The sequence below is a fragment of the Typopeltis vanoorti genome, chromosome 1 (assembly GCF_054136105.1).
Source record: "Typopeltis vanoorti isolate ZY-2024b chromosome 1, IOZ_Tvanoo_1.0, whole genome shotgun sequence".
Classification (NCBI taxonomy): domain Eukaryota; kingdom Metazoa; phylum Arthropoda; class Arachnida; order Uropygi; family Thelyphonidae; genus Typopeltis; species Typopeltis vanoorti.
In genome coordinates this window covers 92,426,047-92,446,410 of record NC_143549.1, presented here as the reverse complement: position 1 = coordinate 92,446,410, position 20,364 = coordinate 92,426,047, and the positions used below count along the sequence as shown (strand labels likewise).

Genomic DNA, 20,364 nt, shown 5'->3' with positions numbered 1-20,364 from the left:
TACGGCTAATTTAAATGATTTCGAAAATTACGTGTCTTGTGAATTTTAGTGTTTTATTTTCACTGATCTTTCGCGTACAACTGGTGGTTCACGAATACCATAATTTGGGAAACACTGCTCTAAAAATAATAACTAAATAAAATAAAATAAAATTGTGATTGTTAATTGTTTGATTGTTAACAATCAAAGCCACAAACAGACGATAGATTGTCATTCTGATTGTTAAACCTTTTTTTTTTTTTTTTTTTCTTCTGAAGAATAAAGACGATGCAGACGATGTTTGCAACAATGGTTTAATTCCGAAATGTAGAAGAGTACACTCAACTACAATGTTTTTAGTACATTTAAACAAATGCCTATACAAGCGAGGGAAGACATAGTACATGTTTACAAATACAACAAATATTTCGTTTTCGTCACAACGAGAACACACAGGACTAGCTCCGAAAAATAAGACTAGCTTATACTACCTTCAATGGCAAAAATGCAACAAGCGAACTGTTAAAACTTTCCCCTGGACACGAGACACTGAGCAACAATGTCATGGAAATGCTGGAGACAATGACGTCATATGGCACGTAATATTCAACAAAAAAAAAAATTATAAACAAATGCGGTAATTATTGGATACAATAGCTAATGAAATTTACATCTTCTTTTTTGGAAGTTGTTTTAAAAACGTGTTTTTGAACACAAATTCTTATTGAAAAACAACAAATATTTATATTTCATTTTTTATTATTTGTTGAGTGTTTTAATATCGGTTATATTTTCAAATGCAAACATGTTCAGACTTGTTTGTTTAGTTGTCCGCTAGATGATTTCTATAACTGTACACTATAATATTTCAAATACTGTAAAAAGTATTTGAAATACTTTTTTTAAAAAAAAGTATTTCGATTACTGAACATTATCAGACATAATTGCATTTATTAGAAAAGCTATGATTTCTGAATATGCTTAGAGGGAGAGTCGTATAGAAAACAAATATATACACTACTTATATTCTCATTTCAATGTATTTAATTATTAGCTCATTTGACAGATAGGGTGGGCACTAGTGATGGGATAGGTGGTGATCATACGTCATAAAAGGAAAAAAATAATTAATTAAAAAAAAACTTGATTTTTTTTCCGCTTCAAGATCTGAGTGATTAGCACTGAGTGACTTGCATGCAGAGAATTTTTTTTTCACTTTTGTGACCCTAATTTTGTTTACAATATTATTCGAAGAAATAATCTATTTAGAACTTTCGTAAAAAGTCCTTAGTTGTCAATAAATGGCTAATTTTTCTTCTTATTTTTTTTTTATAAAAGTTTATATTAAATTCCATTACTTTTCAAAAAATAAATTTCAACTCTTTTCGTCAGTAGGTGGCAGCAGTGTATTTTTCAACGTATTATTAGTGTATTAATTTTTGAATAAATTAATATATTTGTATGTCATCAATTATCTTTTGTTTAATAAATGCACTATCTTTAGCATTCTCATAAATAACATAAACAAAACCATGTTGAAATAATGCAATTAATACGGCGAATTTGAAAAACTCGAGAAAAAAAATGAACTGTTCAAATACGACGATAAAAATTTTGTAAATGTTGAATATTGTAAAACAGTTCTTTCAATATTCGAGAGCGTTTATTGATGTTGAAATTAAATAAAAATATTAATTTTTTGTGCTTTTGTAATAACAGCTAAAATATTAAAATGAAATTATATTTTATTGAAAGAAATTACTTTTTTTTAAGAAATGAATTTAGCCACTAAAATTATTCTAGTATATAAAAAGTATTTAAGTAAACTTCAATAATCAAAGAACATCTCGAATGGGGGGGGAAACATTCAATCCAATATCCTTGGAGGGTAATGGATAGCAATGCTGTAGCTAATGAAGTTCTAACTGAGGCTCGGCTATTGCTGTTACCCTCCTGCCATGATCAGAGCTTTAATAGCTCAATAACACCTTATCCCTACACTGTCCTCTACAGATAACGGGGAAGATAAAAAGCATTCTTGCTTCGCCCCTTTAAGCCAGTCCTTATAAGGACTATAAGAACATCTCAGAAAAAGGAAGCTAATTTATCATTAAACATTCTAAAACAAACTAGATGTATCTTTGTGATGTTATTAATTTAATGTGAGGGCTAATTTAATTAACCCGATGTTATGTTATATATGTTATTTACTATTTATATAATTAACTGAGTGAAGCTGGAATTTGAATTTTCAGTCTGTGATAAATTACTGCGTTTCATTTGTCAATAAATATTCTATTATTCAAGTTAAAAAAAAAATTTTTTTTCGTTCCCTCGTAAATAATGGAAAAAACCCTGTTCCGACCTACTCTAAACAAATAAACAACAACAACAAAAAATAACTTACATATATTAGAATTTTTGCAAAATACTAAGTCGGTCGTGGCACACATCTTAAAGACTAGGGCTTCTTGGGGAAAATGAGGCGTTGTGGTTCATTTAAACGATTTTGTATACCCTCATGAACAAAGATAGTTCTTCATAGACTATTCTGAAGCTAAAGTGTCGTTTATTGTGGCTTTATTGTGAATGTGTGGGTTTGCTGTGGTTATGATTTACACTTAGAAAGAAATAATTTATTTCGGCAAATATATTGTGTATGGGTGGAGGAGGGTGGCGGCTGTCAGAGTCAATGATGTTATCAATTACTTTCATAATATATCCGAACATTAAATGTTCATTCCTACTTATATTCCGAACTCGTACGATTCTATAATGTAGTCTATCACAGTTTCCTAACTCTCTCTACTAAGGAAAAATAATAATAATAATAAAAAAAAAGAAATTGGCGAATCACAGGGCAGTTAACAAAAAGAAAAAAAAAAGATTATTGCACCGAGGTTGTCTCTGGATTGGCTGGTTCCCCAGTGCGTGGGATGCAATAGAACTTTTTGTGAGCTAAAAAGTTTGATAGATGATTGAATGATATGTCACATGACTTGCAATATTTAGGTCCTGTCTTTGGTACTTGAACAATAGTTGATTGACTCCTAGAAGCCACAATTGCCACGGAAGAGGTCCCTACATTGCTGTTACTAGTACTACCATTGCTATTACTATTACTACTATTACTACTACTACTACTATTACCAGCAATTATGGGTGGGCTATTTTCGCTCTTTACCGACACCATTTCACCGTCAGGTGGCGCTTGCAACCCTAAGTATCCATTGGACACTAAGCCAGGACTGGATTTCTCCTCAAGAGCTATCGAAGTTTCTTGCGTAGGAATTTTATCGGGGTCAAGCCTCTCCGTCAACTTGACCTGAGAGGAGGCATCACTGGGATGTCCGTGCCTCATATGCAACACGTTAACCGCATTCGAAGTGGACACCAGGTCCCTGTGAACTAGTTTCACGTGTCTGACGACGTTGCCCTTGTAGGAAGACGAGTAACCACAGTACTGACACCAGTGCGTGACGTCACCCGGAATCACGTGATCTGCTACGTTATCCGGAGGTGTCGAAGACGATGCTTTCTTCAGACCGGATTCAGTGCGAACATCCGACACGATTACACTAGTGGTCGGGTGGGATCCTGAGGGTGGTGGATCGTTGGTCAGGGAATCACTGTTGAATGATGAGTTGCTTCTCTCGGACAGGCTTCTCTCCCGGAGTATTTTCCTTCCCATTGGCCCACCGATAGCGGTGCCCTCTTCATCCACGCACACGATGTACGCTTCCTCTGGTGTTGGATTCCCCTTGTCTAAGTGGATCCTTATGTGGGTTCGCATCCCCCGAAGTGTGTGTCCCTTATAGCCACAAATGGAACAGCGAAACGCTTTCACTCCCGTATGGGTCACTAGATGGCGCTGCGCTGCGCTTAAGGTGGGACAAAAGACGTCACAATATGGACATTTGCGCTGAACTAAGCAAGGATGGTTCCTTAAAGTATCTTCTGTTGGATAAACGTTTTTGCATTTGCTACATCGGAATTGTTGCGATCCTTGCAAGGGTGTTGTGCAGATGGGATTTCTGAGAGCTTCTCTTTTGGGACAGTAGTAAGTCTGGTGAGCTTGAAGGTTGTCCAAAGATGTGAATTTGATCCCACAAGCCACGCAGAAGAATTGATAGATTGGTTGCTGTAGAGGTGGAGAATGGCTGTCCAAGGAATCCGTCTGAGAAGGAAGAGCAGTTAGGCTTAAAGCTCTCGGAGACATCGGACTGAGACCAACCGAAGAACACTCTTCTTTGTCTGGCGACTCTTCTTCGGTGGATACACGGTGTTCGGGAGATGCACTCTTTCGCTGTATCTTGTGTTGCCTAGCAGCACAATACTGTCTTTTGTGAACGAGATAGTTTTCGTGCTTATAGAACACAATGTTGCATTCTTTGCACCTACTGTTCCCCTGTTTCACCAGCACTTGCGAGGAAAGAGTAGACAGAGCGGCCGAAGGGGTTGGAGGCTCTAAGACTGGACTCACAGGAACTGAAAGAGTCGCCGAAGAGTTTATTGGGGTGCCTCCCAAAGAGTGCAGATTGGATAAGTTTGGGACACCCATGAGAAGTTTTGATTCGAATTCTGTAACACTGGGGAAAGTGGTGGATTCGGGGGAACCTGTCGGTCGATGCGGGGACTTCTCCTTCTCCTCGATCTTCAACAGGGGTGAAGGAGGAGTGTACAAGTCTTTCTTTCGCACGGTGAGGTCCAGCGGCACTTCGGTAGAGGCACTTCCACTAGCCGAAGAAATTTCAGGGGAGGGTTCGCGTTTGTCGGTCTGTTTAGGGGTGGTCGAACTACTTTCTTTTTGTCTGGTCGTTTCCTTTTGTTCGATCTTTGTCCTTTCTACACTTTTCGCGTTTTCGTCCATCGGTTCGTTACTCTGGGTGACGATAGACGGCGCTGTGGTCGTGCCGGGAAGAACGGTAAATGCAGGAATGATGCTTGGGGGTGAGGAAGTCGAATCGTCTCCAGAAATTGCAGAAGAGTTTCCGGGGATGACGATGTTTCCGGCAGGGACTAGACCTGCAGCGGGAGATAGTCCACCCCCTGCAATGTACGAACACGGCACGAGGATAAGAGGACTAGTCGAGATGGCGGCGTACAGAGGTTGGTTGAAGACCATGTTGTAGGAAGCGTGTCCGTGGACGGGAATGAGACTTCCTTTGTCCGCGGGAAAGGAGCTCGTCTGGTCAGTGGAGGCGGAATTGGAGGCGGCGGTAGTGGCGGCAGCGGTGGGAGGAGCTTGCGGTGGCGATCCTGAAGGGAGGTTCTTCTGCACGTGCCTGGTGTTGCAGTAGTACTGTTTGTGCACCTGGTAGTTCTTGTACGAAGAGAATTGAATGTCGCAGTTGGAGCAGTAGCGGGCCACGGGAGGGGTGTTCTGGGCGAGTTCGTTCGAAGCCATGATCGCGCTCTCGAGAGAAGGAGGAGGCGATCCGTGCATGCGCATGTGACGAGTTAAACTCGCTTTCTTGTCGGCCGTGTAAGTGCAGTAAGTGCAACTGTACGTGACTCCGCTCTTCAGAGTTTTCGGGTCGCTTGCGAGAGGTTTCGAGAACTTTTCTTCGGAAGGGAGAGGTTGCGCTGGCCTCTTCAGCACGTGATGACCTCCGAGGCGATCTCCTCTTTCTTGGTCGTTCACTTCCGATGTTGGGTTGCCATCGAAGTTGAAGGATTCTGAAAGAAAAGAAAGAAGAAAAGGAAAGATTTGAGATCGAGGTGGTCTCACACACACACAGTTGAATATATAACAGAAACAGCTGAATTCTTAAAGCATTAGATAATATCCAGCGATGGACGATAGAGAGAGGTCATTCCTCCCAGCCAACTCTATTTTTTAATCATAACACGACTTAAAAAGAATATAATAAATGTAAGAACATTTTTTATATGCTTTAATACTACTAAGTAACACAATAGAATTAATTAGATTAACGATATGATTATAATTCCTATATAAAACTAATGAAACGATCTTATAAGATCAGCTACTCCTCCGAGTTACAAAAACCCAATTGATTACGGATAGAAATACAGACAATCACCATTATATGTTGAACGAGTATGCAGACGAGCAGCGCGATCCACAAAATCCCTTTCACTCGAACCGAAACTATAAATAGTAGCTAAAGAATATTCCATGCATTACAATAAGATGACCAGCAAAAATATGGGCCTCTTACCACTACTTTCTGTCAATCTCGTCAAGTACTGAATACCGCTATTTCCTTTAGAAAGATTTTAAAATATTCTTTCATTACATTTTTATATCTATTTGGGTCGATTTATTTCTTATTGTCAAGTATAATGCGCGTGTTCTTTTAGCCAGTTTGCCTGTTTTACGGGATGAAAAAAAATCTGCCGCCCCTATGCGAGACCGTTAACTCGCCTCCAAGTGAAAAAAACCCTGATTAAGGTTGCCGTCGTAGATGGGGTTTGAACCCAGGTCTTTCGAACCAACTGAGCTAGAGGGTCTATTATTAGCCCTTTACCTGTAAGATTGTTCACCTTTCACACTCTCTTTTTAAATTAAAGTTTATCTTGGACTACGATGGAAAGAATGAAGAACGACTTGTTATTCCCTTTAAGCACAAAAAAGAGGGGGAGGGAATAGAAAATTTATATAAAATTTGGAAAATAAAAGAAAGAAAGGGAAATATATATTGGAAAATAAACACTTTACATTCGGGTTTAAGTGTTGCTTTTTTTTTTTTTTTTTTTTTTTTTTTTTTACCTCTAGGAATTCGTATTCAATCTGCAGTCGTTCGTGCATAAAGAGAAAAAGAAGGTTCTTCCATCGCACTCACTAAAGATGGAATGTCACACCGACTGTCGAATATCTGTATCATTCAAAAGGCAGAATACAACTGGATGTGACTGGAATGCAAAAAACAGAAAAGTAAAGCAATTCAGACGTCTCTAAAAAAAAAAAAAAATAATAATAATAATAAAAGTCAAAATGCTATTTTTACACGAACTCACACAAGTCGCATCTCCGGTCTTCCAGTTATAATTAAAACATTCGCTTCGCATACCCGCATCAACCTCCGGGACACCCCGTCCTCCCTCTGCTCACAAAACCGCCTTTGGGGGGAATTTAAAAAAAAAAAAATAATAATAATAATCAAAAAGACGTGTGCATCCGCACTTCAACTTTCTTACGGTGGGTTGTGAAAGCACGCGCCTTGATTAAAGAGCCGTCATCTCCCGGAGTAGGTCCGATGCTTCACCCCAGCCATTACTAAAGAAGATCGTCACATTTAAGTAAATCAAGCAACCCCTCCTCGCGCGCGCACGCACACACACACACACACACACACACACACACACACACACACACACACACACACACACACACACACACACACACACACACACACACACAGTGAGCGCGTGCATTAGCGCCACCTCAGGCGTGTTATAATCGTCACAATGCCATTTCGTGTTATGTACCGATGTTTACCGAGTGCAGTGGTCGATTGAGGAGGGCGGGAAAGGATGCGTTTTATGCCTCGGCGCTGCTGCTGTTTCTTGCATCATAAACCACCCCATCCGCTCGATGATGAAGAGAGCTATTAAGTTTATTTACAGGCTCGATTACCACTTTCTTAGTATCCAACCCTCCGATCTACATATATCTGGAAGCTGTTCTCAAGACGCCTGGTGAAACTGCACTTCATTCTCCTAAGGAAGAGATCTTATTTGATTTCTGGAAAGGAAAGGCGATACCTCACTAGCATCCCGAGTTTACATTTTTGTCCGTCATTCGCTCAATGCTTAACAATGCTTCGTTGTTAAGCTGGAGATCTAATTAACATTTCCCGATTGTTAGCTTCCACTGCTGTTACCATGACAACGTATATTGCTGTTAATTATATCATTATTGCCACGATGACGTATATTGCAGTGAATGATGATGATCAGCCTGTATAATTCTTAATGCTAACTTAGGAGTCATCCATTGCGGAAGAGTCGAATCTACTTCATCCATAGTGATCCATCCATCTTGAGAGAGAGTGCGCATATACGTATTCATATATATGATAATATTATGAAATTAATAGTTTTCTGTTAATTCATAAGGTATACAACTGTTACCATGGCAACGTCTATTACTGTTCATCTAATTCATATTTCTACATTGTTTGCACCGCTTGTATTGTTCTCATAACATGTATTCTCTGTTACTATGGCAACGTATGGTACTATTATCTACATGATATTTCTCTATTGATTACCACAATTCTAACTGCTGTTCTGATAATGTGTAAAATTGTTATTTAATTAATGACGTGTGTGCTTTTGTTACCAAAGTAACGTTACTGCTGTTCGATGTGTGAATTGCTTTTAATTTTGTGATCATAGAGAATCATACAGTTATTATTAACGAGATTTGATTGTTCTTGATATCATAGATGCAATGGTTGCTGCTTAAGATAACGAAAACAGCTGTTGCTATAGAAACAATTGGTTATTACAGAAACGTGTGTTACGTCGTTGTATTATTAACATATCTATTGTTAAAACAATTCGCATTGTCGTTGCTATAGTAACTTGGCTTACTGAAAATTCCATTTGTCATCTTAGCATAGAGAATAATATGATTGTTATACTAATCACATGACAATGGAATTATTTTAAGTCACCGATATGCTTAACGCTGAAACACAACATAAACGAATTACAGAAATAAAATCAAAAATCACAAATAAATAACCAGACATTGGATGAGCTGATTGACTTCACATCATTAGCAAAAACCGAAAATTTAAAGTGCAAACAACTGCAGACAGAGTCCTATAAACATGTTTGGGCTTTCCCACTAGAAAAACCAAGCGGGCAGAAGATAGCAATAAGGAAAGACTAGCGGATGGAGCAGATCACGCGTTGGACAAGCCATCCCAGATAGGCCATTAGTCGATGGAATTACTGTAATGGGACACACGCAAAACGACAAAGTACCGAAGTCGCGAGCGTATTCTCAGTAATCTTCTTAAAATCATCGCGAGTTAGTCTCGTTACAAAACCCAAGGACCCGAGAAAACGCATATACGAACCGTAAAGGCACTTAAGGGGATAAATATTGCACGCTCTCATTTCTGAGCCCATCATTTATTAACACGCAGGCGTGGATTATGTTTGTTTCCTAAGAAGGCATCTTCTAGAAAAACTTGTCCGCTTCTACCTTCCAGCGATCCCTTGCCTACCACCCTAACCAAAGAAGCCGAGCGGGCGATATTATAAAAGCGTCGTCGCTATGGAAACGGTGAGTGACGTCAAAGGTGAGAACATCCCGATGCATTGCTTATAAGCAGTATTTACGGTAAGCAAACGAATCATTCAGAAAGGTCTGCTGAATTAGAAGATAATTGAGGGCGGAAAAAATGCCATAAAATCCCCCCCTTTTTTTTTCTTTGTGTTTGGAGACGATGCAGAATTAACCTGTCTGATGAATCAGTATTGTTAAAAGGATTAACCTAAGGTCGATCAACAGAGTTGAAGTACTGCAATTCGGAAGGTAATCCGATTTTTCATTCCAGATCTCAATCCACGATTTTTTTTTTCTTCTTTAGATATTCCTTAAATTCATCATTTCTAGAATTTCGTCACAATTATTGATTTCAGTACTTTGTCGTTAAAACTTCCATATTATTATTATTATTATTACACCTCCAAGGACTCATCATTGGAGAACATTTCCCTTCACAAAACCCACCTTTTACACTCTTAATCCCTCCACGTACGTCACCAACCATCAACTACACGCAGCGCCATCTACCCGCCACTAAGGGTACATTTTCTCTGTAAATTGCGTGAGTACTAAGGCCTGCCTGCATGAGGGATCAAAACCTATAGCTTCTGGGAAAGATAAAAACGCTGCTACCACCGTATGAGATCGGCTAACCCACCTTCAATTGAAAAAAAAAAAAAAAAAAAAGATTTCTCTCGTCACGGCTAGAATTAAACTCAATCCAATGTACGGAGGAAAGTTACAAGGGCTACTTCTTAAAAATAATTAAATGTTGAACGGTGAACCTGGTGGCTGTGCGCATCGCAACCATATGCCTGGGCAAAGAATGTCCTGGGTTCGATTCCCGTTGCCGACGTGAGGAGCTTAAGGATCTTTCTCAGCCATAGCCAAGTTAGTCGGTCTTGGGCGTGGACAGCAGGATTTTTTCCCCCAGTATATCTGGGTTTTTTCCCTCCCTCAAGCAGACAAACCGGCCACGTGAACACACGCAGCTACATGATTTGTTCACTGATGTAAATATTTTTTTCATTGTGCCAATCGCACATCGCTGTCTTCTTGCTCTGTTTACCTTCTCAGTTTTTCTGCTCTGCTGCGTGATCCTCCAAGGGGATGAATCCTCTTTGTGTTTAACATGTTTTTCAGCATTTCTTTCTTTCTCTCTCTCTCTCTCTCTCTCTCTCTCTCTTGCATTTGCTGCTATTATATTATCTGAATTTTCTGACACTCCCTTATTTCAAACTCCCGTGGTCGTTTGCTCCCAACTAAACCGGTTACCATAGAAACATGTCGTTCTGTTTTTCCCTTGTGAGAAAACTGGACGTCTTCTGTTCTTTGAAGCAAACTTTTCACTTAGCCAGTCGGTAACGATGGTTATTGTTATTTTGTAACGCAAAATTTTAAGTGCGTCATATCTTTCTCTATTCAAGAACATTTTGTTTCGCTTTGCGAACTTGGTTTTCATTTTTTTTTTAATTCTTTACGCCATGTTTTGACAACTAAAGAGTAAAAGGAAGAGTTTTCTTTAAAAAAAAAAAAAAAGGTTTACGGTTTGCAAAGATTTTACAGAAGTCAATATTTTCCATTACGTTCGAGTCTGTGACAAAATAAAAAAATGAACATTTAAAAAATGGGATTTAGTGACACGAACATGTGTTCCTACGTATAGGGTATAAGAAGACAGCTGTGGCATCTGCGAGTCAGTTTACTTTAAAATTGACGCTCTTCTTTGTGATTTGAGCGAAAAACCCTTTTAAAGTCTTCCCGGCTAGATAAAACTAGACTTTTATATTTTGCAATAATTTAAACAATACTTTATAAACAAAGCAGAAATATTTTTTGATCAAAAGATTGACGCTAATGACAAACTGTTTATAAAGTTTAAGCAACAATGAAAAAGAGAATTACTGGATAATAATAGATAAATTTCATAGGTAACAATATGTTGAAAATAAGCATGTTATCATAAATTAACAAAGTGATAATGGACACATTGTTACGTCATCAGGAAAGTGATGAAAGAACATAACAGTGTCAAATGATTTCTTTCTAAGCCTCAAAAGAGATGTATATTTATTTCTATTCAACTAAAATTCACTTTCCACACGAGTTATCTAAATCTTCAAATACATCTCGAAATTAGTCGGAAAAAATTTGAAAATAAAATTATATTATAATACATGTACACAGATAATCACAAGCCAGTCTCGATAATCCGTTAACTCGTACTTAGAGGTTCGGATAATCGGGATGCGATGGATATCGAAATGCACGCCGCTGATTAGCCTTTTATTAGCCGTGTACTAACCATGTGCTGGCTTAACTACTGCAGACGGATGGATTTAACTAAAGCAGAAGCTTACTTTAGTCCAATTTCACACTCGACATGAATAAACATGGTCCCCCAACATGTTAAAGGTGTACGTTCGCGGAGACAGTGCGGTAATGATGCGTCTTCTATTAATGATGTGTCCGCGTAGTTCGTGACTGATTGAGAGGACCTTTGGTGCAGATCATGTGACACACGAACAATACCTTGGAAAACAATCAGCCGAGAGAAACAGCATCCATACAACTGTTATGTGAGTTGGACGATTCGCGAGATGACCTCATTACTATCAGCGGTACTCTCTCCTTCCCTCTCTCTCTCTCTCTCTCTCTCTCTCTCTCTCTCTCTCTCTCTCTCTCCTCTCTCAATGCCCGAGATGCCTCTCGCAACTGAGTACAAGCCTCCAACCGTTCGCTGTTTACAACTGCCTAAATTATGTCCCTCATAGCTTCGCAATAACAAACAGCCTCTTTCAATTAGTTCTAACATTCGCAAGATTGTTAATTTAAAATGATTTTGTTGTTTTCTTTTTTTTTTTCCCCGTTCATATCTCTTAAAAGCAGTGCACTATTTGGCGAATATGTTTTCATTCCAGATAGCATCGAACAAACGAAGGAGGCGATTGTGTCGCCATCTATCCGACAGCATGCACACTAATCAATATCAAGATGTCTGGCTCATTTTAGACGTTTTTTTTTTTTTTCTGAGATGATTCCTGGCTTGTTTGATAAACTCAAAACTTTTCTGAAAATGTACTGCTAACTTCTAATCGTTTAAAATAAACGAATGAACAAATATGAGGAGATGAAGTATGAGAATCTTAAAAAAAAAGGCAGACAGAGTTATTTCCTGATATTAATACTGGTAAATATTAATATAAATCAAGTCATAAAAATAAAAAATAAAATATTATATTAGACCAGCTGAAAATAATAAAATAAATACAATTTGATATGTATCAAAAATGTTTATATATAATTTTATACGCAAATGGCAGTTCGTGTTGCGTTAGTTGCCAAAAAATAAATAAAGACTGTTAGATAATATGCAGAAATAGTGAACTTTAACCCTATTGAAAAGCGATTTGGTTTTCAACAGGATGAGCTCGCGAGACTGGTATAGTGGTGAGTATACTCTAGGGAGACTTATTTGATTAGCTAACTGCATGGATCTGATCTAGAAGAGATGGAAAAACTCGTGAGATTGCTGAAAATTGGCTTAGAAAAGTACTGTAGGAATACAAAGAGAGAGAAAAAAGACAAATGATCAGCAACAGAAAAACGTTAAAAAAAATAATAAATAATAATGTGCAACAATGACCATTTTTATACTTGTAGGAAAACCACACGACAACAATGAACAGATTTTAAACGTAACAATAGTAAAAAATGTTAAGAGTGATCCTAAACAATGAACACTTTGAAACGATCATTTAAATTGAAAAGAGAATGATGGAAATGATAATTAAAAAGCGGGAATTTCTTGCTTTCATTATAATTAAAGTAGGAAATACTTGAGACGGTGAAAACACCAAAATACATCTCATATATCTGTTGATCAAATTACGTTGTTAATTGACGTACAAAGTGAAATCTTATCTTTGCTTTCTGTTTATCAACATACACTGTTCGAAACTCTAGAACGACCAACTCATTATAATTTCGAAAATGGCATGCATCATTAAAGTATACCGTTGTCATAGTGACTGACATAATGAATGTTGTGCTGATTAAAAATCGCAGTTGCCATCGGAAGATCGCTCGGCCCTTGAATTGGACTCATTTGCCAGTCAAATCATTACGCTGTTTCAAGTTTCTTGTTCGATTGTGTACTCTGTTAATTGGACATTTAAAAAATAAGAAGAAGAAGGAGGGAAAAAATGTTGTTTTCTGAATACAGTGAGTGGATATAAAAAATATATCGTGACTCCACACAGTCTTTTTTTTTTTTTTTTTTTTTTTTTCACATTTGACGTCCGTAGACGCCGTATGGTCACTGCCGTACCTCACATGGTTTCGGCAATGATGTCTTCTGCTAGAATAAGTGGTAGGGTCGCAGATTCCCTTTCTACACAGAGTTTGTAGGACAATCACAAACATCCATGCCCATGGTGGGATTCGAACCCACAGTCTCTTGGCTGGAGAGTGGACACGATAACCACTCGGTCAACCATGCCGGCACTCCACATGGAAAGAATTTAAAACATCGAGATATCTGCTGCCATCTGTTGCCCAAATGATGAAATATATATATATATATATATATATATATATATTTTTTTTTTTTTTTTTTTTTGAAATGGCTTGAAAAAGTTCCATGTTTGGCCTCTAGAGCACGATCTTCGGATTATGTAATATATATATAAGTTATGAAACTGACGAGTCGCTATTGGTACGAAACAGAAATTCATTCAAATGAGCAATTCTCTTTATTTGATGAATCGATTGTATTGAGGTATAAATGATGAATAATATAAAGCTAATCATTTTGTTCAGCATTGATTTCGATACTTTTTTAAATATATTTTCTACTTCTTTAATTGTATTTATGATAATTTCTGCAACCGTTCTGAACTATTGTTGTAACAGACTTCTACGGTTTTTTAATATTATTTGGCATCACTTATGCGCATGCGTATCCCATTAAATTGAAATCGCGAATTAAGTCTGTAAATTTCCTTTTTTTTTTAAATTCAAACCAACAATAGCCTTTCTTTGAAAATAACATAGCAATTACAGAGAATTGAAACCATTTACAAGGGTCAGTTAACAAGTGCTGCTGCCATCTATATTCCATACGAAGAACTATTATAATTTTTTGCTCTTTTTTCATTTTATTCTTTGATGGGATTTGATGGAAAGAAAAGTGCAACCAGGGGATAAAATGCATCGCAAATGAATAACAAAAAAAAGCAAGCTAAAAGTGTTCGTCGCTCTTTAAAGCGATTGTGAATAATTCATTCGATACATGGGAGAACCATCCAATTGTTTTGCTGTTGATAATTCGCTACAAACTAAGCTGATGCAACTGTATTAATAAAAGTTAAATGCGGATGTGTTTTACTAAGTAAAAACTGCAGTTAAAGAAGAAAACGTTGGTGAAAACATGCGGTGTAATCCATGCATTTATTTCAGCGCAAATAGCGACCTTTAAATAATTGATAAATATTTATTGTAATCGCTAAAGTGAGTACAATAAACGGAAATGCGCTTTTAATGCAACAATGGAAGCGGCATTGTTGCAAAAACTAAATATTAAAATGAATTCGCACTAATCCTCGAGCCTAATGGAATTCGAGTTAAATTATTAAAACTGTTTGTTACGGGATATTCCTACTCCTGATTTTTTTTTTTTAATGTTAATTTTCTTCGCTAATATTACGACAATCCAGACAACGTAAAGAAACAAAATCGAATATAAAAGCTTAGAATTTTAGAAACATTGCTTGATTGTTGTTTTTATTCTTTCATGCATTGAATGAATGAGACGACTGTAGAAAAGTGCAGTCGTTGCCATGGATATTTTAATAAGTAATATTCATTGTATTTAGCTTAGAAATAAGGCAAAGTATTCTCTATTCCAGGCTATTGTTATCCTTTAAAAAAAAACTGAAATTTTTTACACTATCTACCAATAATTGTCTAAGAACACTTTAGCAATTTACAATTGATACCGGTAGGCGAACCCTAACATCGGATATGTCCACGCCTGGCTTTGATCACCTCTTCCACGCTTTGAGGGAGGCTTTCCACCAATGTGTGGCAGACATCGAGTGAAATGTTTCTCCATTCCTCCATCAAGGCAGCACTGAGTTCAGCAACAGATCGAGGACGTGCTCCTCTGGACCTCAATCGCCACTCCAATTCTTCCCACAGATGGTCGATGGGGGGGGGGGGGAGGTTGAGGTTAGGACACTGCACAGGCCAGGTAGTCGTTTAACACTCATCTCTTCATACCATTCCATAAGAGCTGTCGCTCTGTGGGAGGGGGAAGTGTCGTCTTGATAGTAACACGGGTCCGTTCCATTAAAAACTCCACAGTGTAGGAAGCGCCTGATTATCCAGAATATCACGGTACTGATCTGCCTTCGTGGAACCACGGACAATGACCAGTGGTTCCACTCCAAACCAGCCGAATGCACACCACACCATTACTCCTCCACCACCAAGAATTACTGTGGGTACAACACACTATGATAACAAGCATTCACCAAGTTTCCTCCACAGTGCCATCAGACTGGAAACAGGTGAATCTTTATTCATCTCTCCAGAGTGCCGTTTTCCACTGCTGTCAATTGTCCAGTTCACATGCTCTCTCTGAACAAGGCCAGATGAGCCATCTTGTTCGTTGTTGTGATGTTCTACTTGTGTTGGCTGATCTTCCGTGAAAACGAGTGAATGGAGTTCTTTTCTTATAGTATCAGTGCTCACCACGGCGTTACCGGATAGTCTGTGCCGGTTTTTGCGTACCACCATTTTAACACTCTCCTGACCCCCTATCAGTCGTTTTTGGCGGCCGCCCTGGATGTTTTCCTGCAGAGTGATGTCATAACATCTCCATTTGTTGATCATATCCGGTTGAACGACAATGTCACGTATGGACATGCCACTAATGTGACAGCCCACGATGACACCTCTCTCGAAGTCACTGAGTCACCTCTCTCGAAGTCCCGTATTTTGAACGCTCTCTGTACTATCTATCAGTGCCCCTGTCCAAAAAAGTCAATGTTACTTATACTTTCTAAGACTGCGCAATCATACATAAAATATTTATTTTGGGGAGAAAGTCCTTACGAAAATGTTCCTAAAAGCTTATCGGAAAGGAATTAGGCAAGGAACCATTGCTGCGAAATATTTCGTTCAAGAATGCATTTGATACATAAAATATTGCAATTAATAAATTAATAGACCTCTTCTAGAAATAAGCCGATTTAATAAATGTACTCCTCCTTCACTGAGGAGTATTTTTTTTCAAACTCTTTCTTATACTAGAAAGTTCCTTCGTTTTTGCGGAACAAGTTTAAGAAAATAGTGCATAGCACTTCTAAATATATATATTTTTAATACTATCTCGTTCAGTAAATATCTGGACATCATCCCCCCCCCCCCTTCTAATATATGTAAGATGAGCTGCTGTGAGTTGTTTTAAATCATAGCCAAAGCAATTAAGACTATACGGGACCAGCTTATTATGTCTGTTATTCTCAAGGTTCGAGTTTCGAAGAAAGGACACTTACAAAAGGGAACGCTTACAAAAAGTTCAACACCACTCTGACGGGTTTCGAAGTTGGATTTTTCCAACCAAAGGCGCACTTAACTTCGTCTTTTACGACTGCTTTAGGAAGTAAAAGAAAGAGTTTGTAACCAAATTAATTGCGCTCATCCCTTGTAAATCAGTTTCAGGGAGGAGCTTTTAAGGGATCCCTTGTAGACGCAGTTTGATCTGTGAATAGTTAATCGGCTTCTTCGATATGGTACGAACATGCTTGTAATATGGAAAAAATATATATATTTATCGCATGTAGAAAAAGATGTCCATTAATTTCTAAAAAGATCTAATAATTGGGAAGAAGTTTGTTATTTTCGTGAAGTCATTATTATTATATTAAAGTTGAGAAAGGTGGATTAAAGAGATGAAAGTTGATGATTAAAGTTGAGAAAGGTGGATTAAAGAGATGAAGGTAGTCAATTTCTACTTACTTTCACCTCCTCCCGAAATTTGTTTTATTCCTGGAGGCCTGAAGTGGCTTTGGAAAGTTCCATGGTTTGTCTCTAAAATGGGGTCTTTGCGAGAGGTAAAAATTAATTTTAAAAATAAAAAAGAAATAAAAAAAAATCGTTAGTCCGTTCATGGTACTACCTTTTGTGAAAGACACACACACACACACACACACACAAAAAAAAAAAAAAAAAAAAAAAAAAAAAACTGTCGACTAGGTTACAAACGGAAATTTATTTGAAAGCATTTATGCAGGATTCCATCGAAATGTAGTAAAACCATTCACGCGAGTAGACAGCCTTTTAATTAACTTAAATATGCGATATTCCAGAAGCAATTCCAGTTTGCGAGAATTTTAAACATTTTGGCACTCGGAAAATATATACAAACGCTAACTGGAAACATATGCATTTTTAAAAAATAAACTTCCCTCCGAAACCAAAAGTAATTTATAATGGATCCGGAAAATGTATGCAGAACTATAGCAAAAAGTGAACATAATAATAATAATAATAATAATAATAATAATAATAATAATAATAATAATAATATAACAAGATAAAAACGAAACAGTAAAAATTCTCTGGGACTTTCGAATACAAACTGATCGGCATTTGGAACACAATAGACCTGACATCACAATTGACAGGTTTGGATTATCGATAACACAGTACTACGCAGTGATAAGAACATCAACAACAAAGAACTGGAAAAGATCACTAAATATCGAGATCTGGCAATCGAAGTTGGCCGACTCTGGCTTAAACACATCAATGTCTTCCCAATAGTTATCGGTGCACTTGGTGCAACTTCAAAGAAGCTGTCCAACTATTTACAGCAATTAAAAATCAATGAAGTGACCCCATACGACCTACAAAAAACAGCATTACTTGGAACAGTCCTTATTTTACGACGCTACCTGACGGACTATTCTTAGATTCTTGGGTAGAATCTGAATTGTTCTGAATCACCAGTCAAATTGTTGAAATGATGTATTGTTTTGACTGTGTATCAATTATGTGAATATAATAATGATAATAATAATAGAACAAGATTATAAAGCAGTTTAATTTAAAAATAAAAATAAACAAATAAACAAAGTCATAAAGATTTAAGTATCTACAGAAAGAAGAAGAGAAAAAAAAACTAAGTTCAAAGTCACACATAAAGGCACAGAAGTAATTCTTGGAGCAGAACAATTTATACTTCGTATTTCAAGGTCAAGTCATGCAAATATTTGCAATCCTGACAGGAGCGGTCTTTTAACAAACGGATTTTCCATATGCTAATTTAGGTCAACAATGTCTGCTATAATTAAACAAAAGATCTTCGTTTCAACAGCAGACGATTTTGACAATCCCACAACAAATGTTCGCATTTAGAGCTAATTAAACACAATAATGTCAGTAAAATCATTTGGGTACACCTAATTAACGCCAGTGTTCAATCCTCAGTAATTAAATATAGGATTTGTCTCTTTAAATCCTGTATTAGAAAAGATATTAGCCCTGAATAAACAACTTATTGAAATATTCTTAATTATGGAGTGGATCAACAATACCCTTTCTCTTGCGAACCTAAAGCAAGTGAGGGGAAATCGCCTCTAATTTGCCTTTCGCCTCTGTGCGCATTGACAAGTCGGTCTGTTGACATTTTCTTAAGTGGTTGGGATTTCGTAGAAAGTATTTGTTATTCTCTTCCCATCGTCTCTCTATTTCAAAGCGAACCACTCACTTGTTTGACGGTCGCGTCTATAATGATTATTGTCAGAGTACATAATTGCAACTAAAGCTATTTAAACACAAGCCGTGTGTGTGTGTGTGTGTGTGTGTGTACGTTCGGGTGTGTTGAATCGCTCTATTCTAGCTGCCTGTCACTTCATTTGTTCGGTAAAACATCTGTCACATCAGGTGTAATTAGAGAATGCTTGAGGATACGCATTTCCATTCAGTCGCCTCCATCCAGTCAACAATGTAGTGCAATTTTTCACTCTATTACCCCCACCAAACATGTGTTTAATGAGGGAAAATTAGAAAACTCTACGCTAGTCTTCACAATAACTGTCTCTCGCATTTATTAGATCTCGTTCTGAATGTGTTTAACAGATAACGTTGCAATTAATAAAAGGGGAAGCGCTTTGACGTTAATGATTCTAATGGTTTCCCCGACAAAGGTTTGGTAAAAGGCAAACCAAAAATAGAATGGTACCAGATGCCGTCGACAGATGGCGCCACTTACCTATCGCCGCTTCTCCCGACGAGGAGTGACTAGCTGCGTCGCTGTTGGCCTCCGATTTTACAGCCGTCGTGTCTAGTCGATGTGAACAATAATATGTTTGATGTGCATGAAGAGTTCTTACGCTACTAAATGTAATACCACACGGAGCACAGCGAAATCCGGTGTCCACTGGAAATAGAAATAAAAAAACAAAAAAAAAAAAGAAGATTTGTTATTGATATCATCAATACACACACAGAAGGTTCGGTTAGATAAGAGAACTGCAAATTGAAGTTATCGAACAAAACCGTCTGCTTGGTATATCTATTGTTGCAGCACGTGTTTTGTTGGTATGTACTATCTAACATGAAGACTGTCAAGCAGAAACATTTGGATTATAATGATTACAACAGTCAATATACTGCATTCGTATACGATTTATTTTATGGTATCTGCATTAATCTGCTATATATATTTAAGAGAAGGAAGGAGAAAATCATAAGCATTTCTAGAAATAATATAGATGTTTAATAGCGCCATCTATGGTTATTAGAGAAAGAGATCTATCTAAACGTAGATTAGCGCCATCTATCGTTAGTGCGTAAGACATTATCATATACAGATCTTCTCCAACGCTATTTATTAACTACTGTATTTAAATATATATAAATTATGTATAATAACTGCTAGAAGATCGTTCATGTAAAGCCAAAGATTATTTTTAATGTCCCAATAATAATTTATAAATTAATTATTTGATTGATTAGTCATTAAATATAGTTTACGTTCAAACACCTTTCTTTGCTAACATTTAGAAAACAATTAAATTCTAATATAAAATTTATTTGTAAATATAATTTTATTTATAATA

At 37.2% G+C, this 20,364-nt stretch overlaps 1 protein-coding gene across 2 annotated transcripts in view; it reads right to left on the bottom strand.

The window, feature by feature from the left end:
• Positions 1 to 276: 276 nt before the first annotated feature.
• The window catches only part of LOC150110205 (zinc finger protein ush-like), a 199,952-nt gene continuing 179,864 nt past the window's right edge, over positions 277 to 20,364 (bottom strand). The window contains exons 6-7 of one of the 2 annotated variants that reach the window (XM_090398353.1): positions 19,515 to 19,682; positions 277 to 5,658 (exon numbers count right to left, since the gene is read on the bottom strand). In XM_090398353.1, coding sequence (XP_090254479.1) covers positions 2,867 to 5,658; positions 19,515 to 19,682 — 2,960 coding nt within the window. In that variant the 3' untranslated portion in view covers positions 277 to 2,866. The remainder of the gene's footprint in view (positions 5,659 to 19,514; positions 19,683 to 20,364) is intronic. The other variant, XM_090398361.1, reaches the window with a different exon arrangement.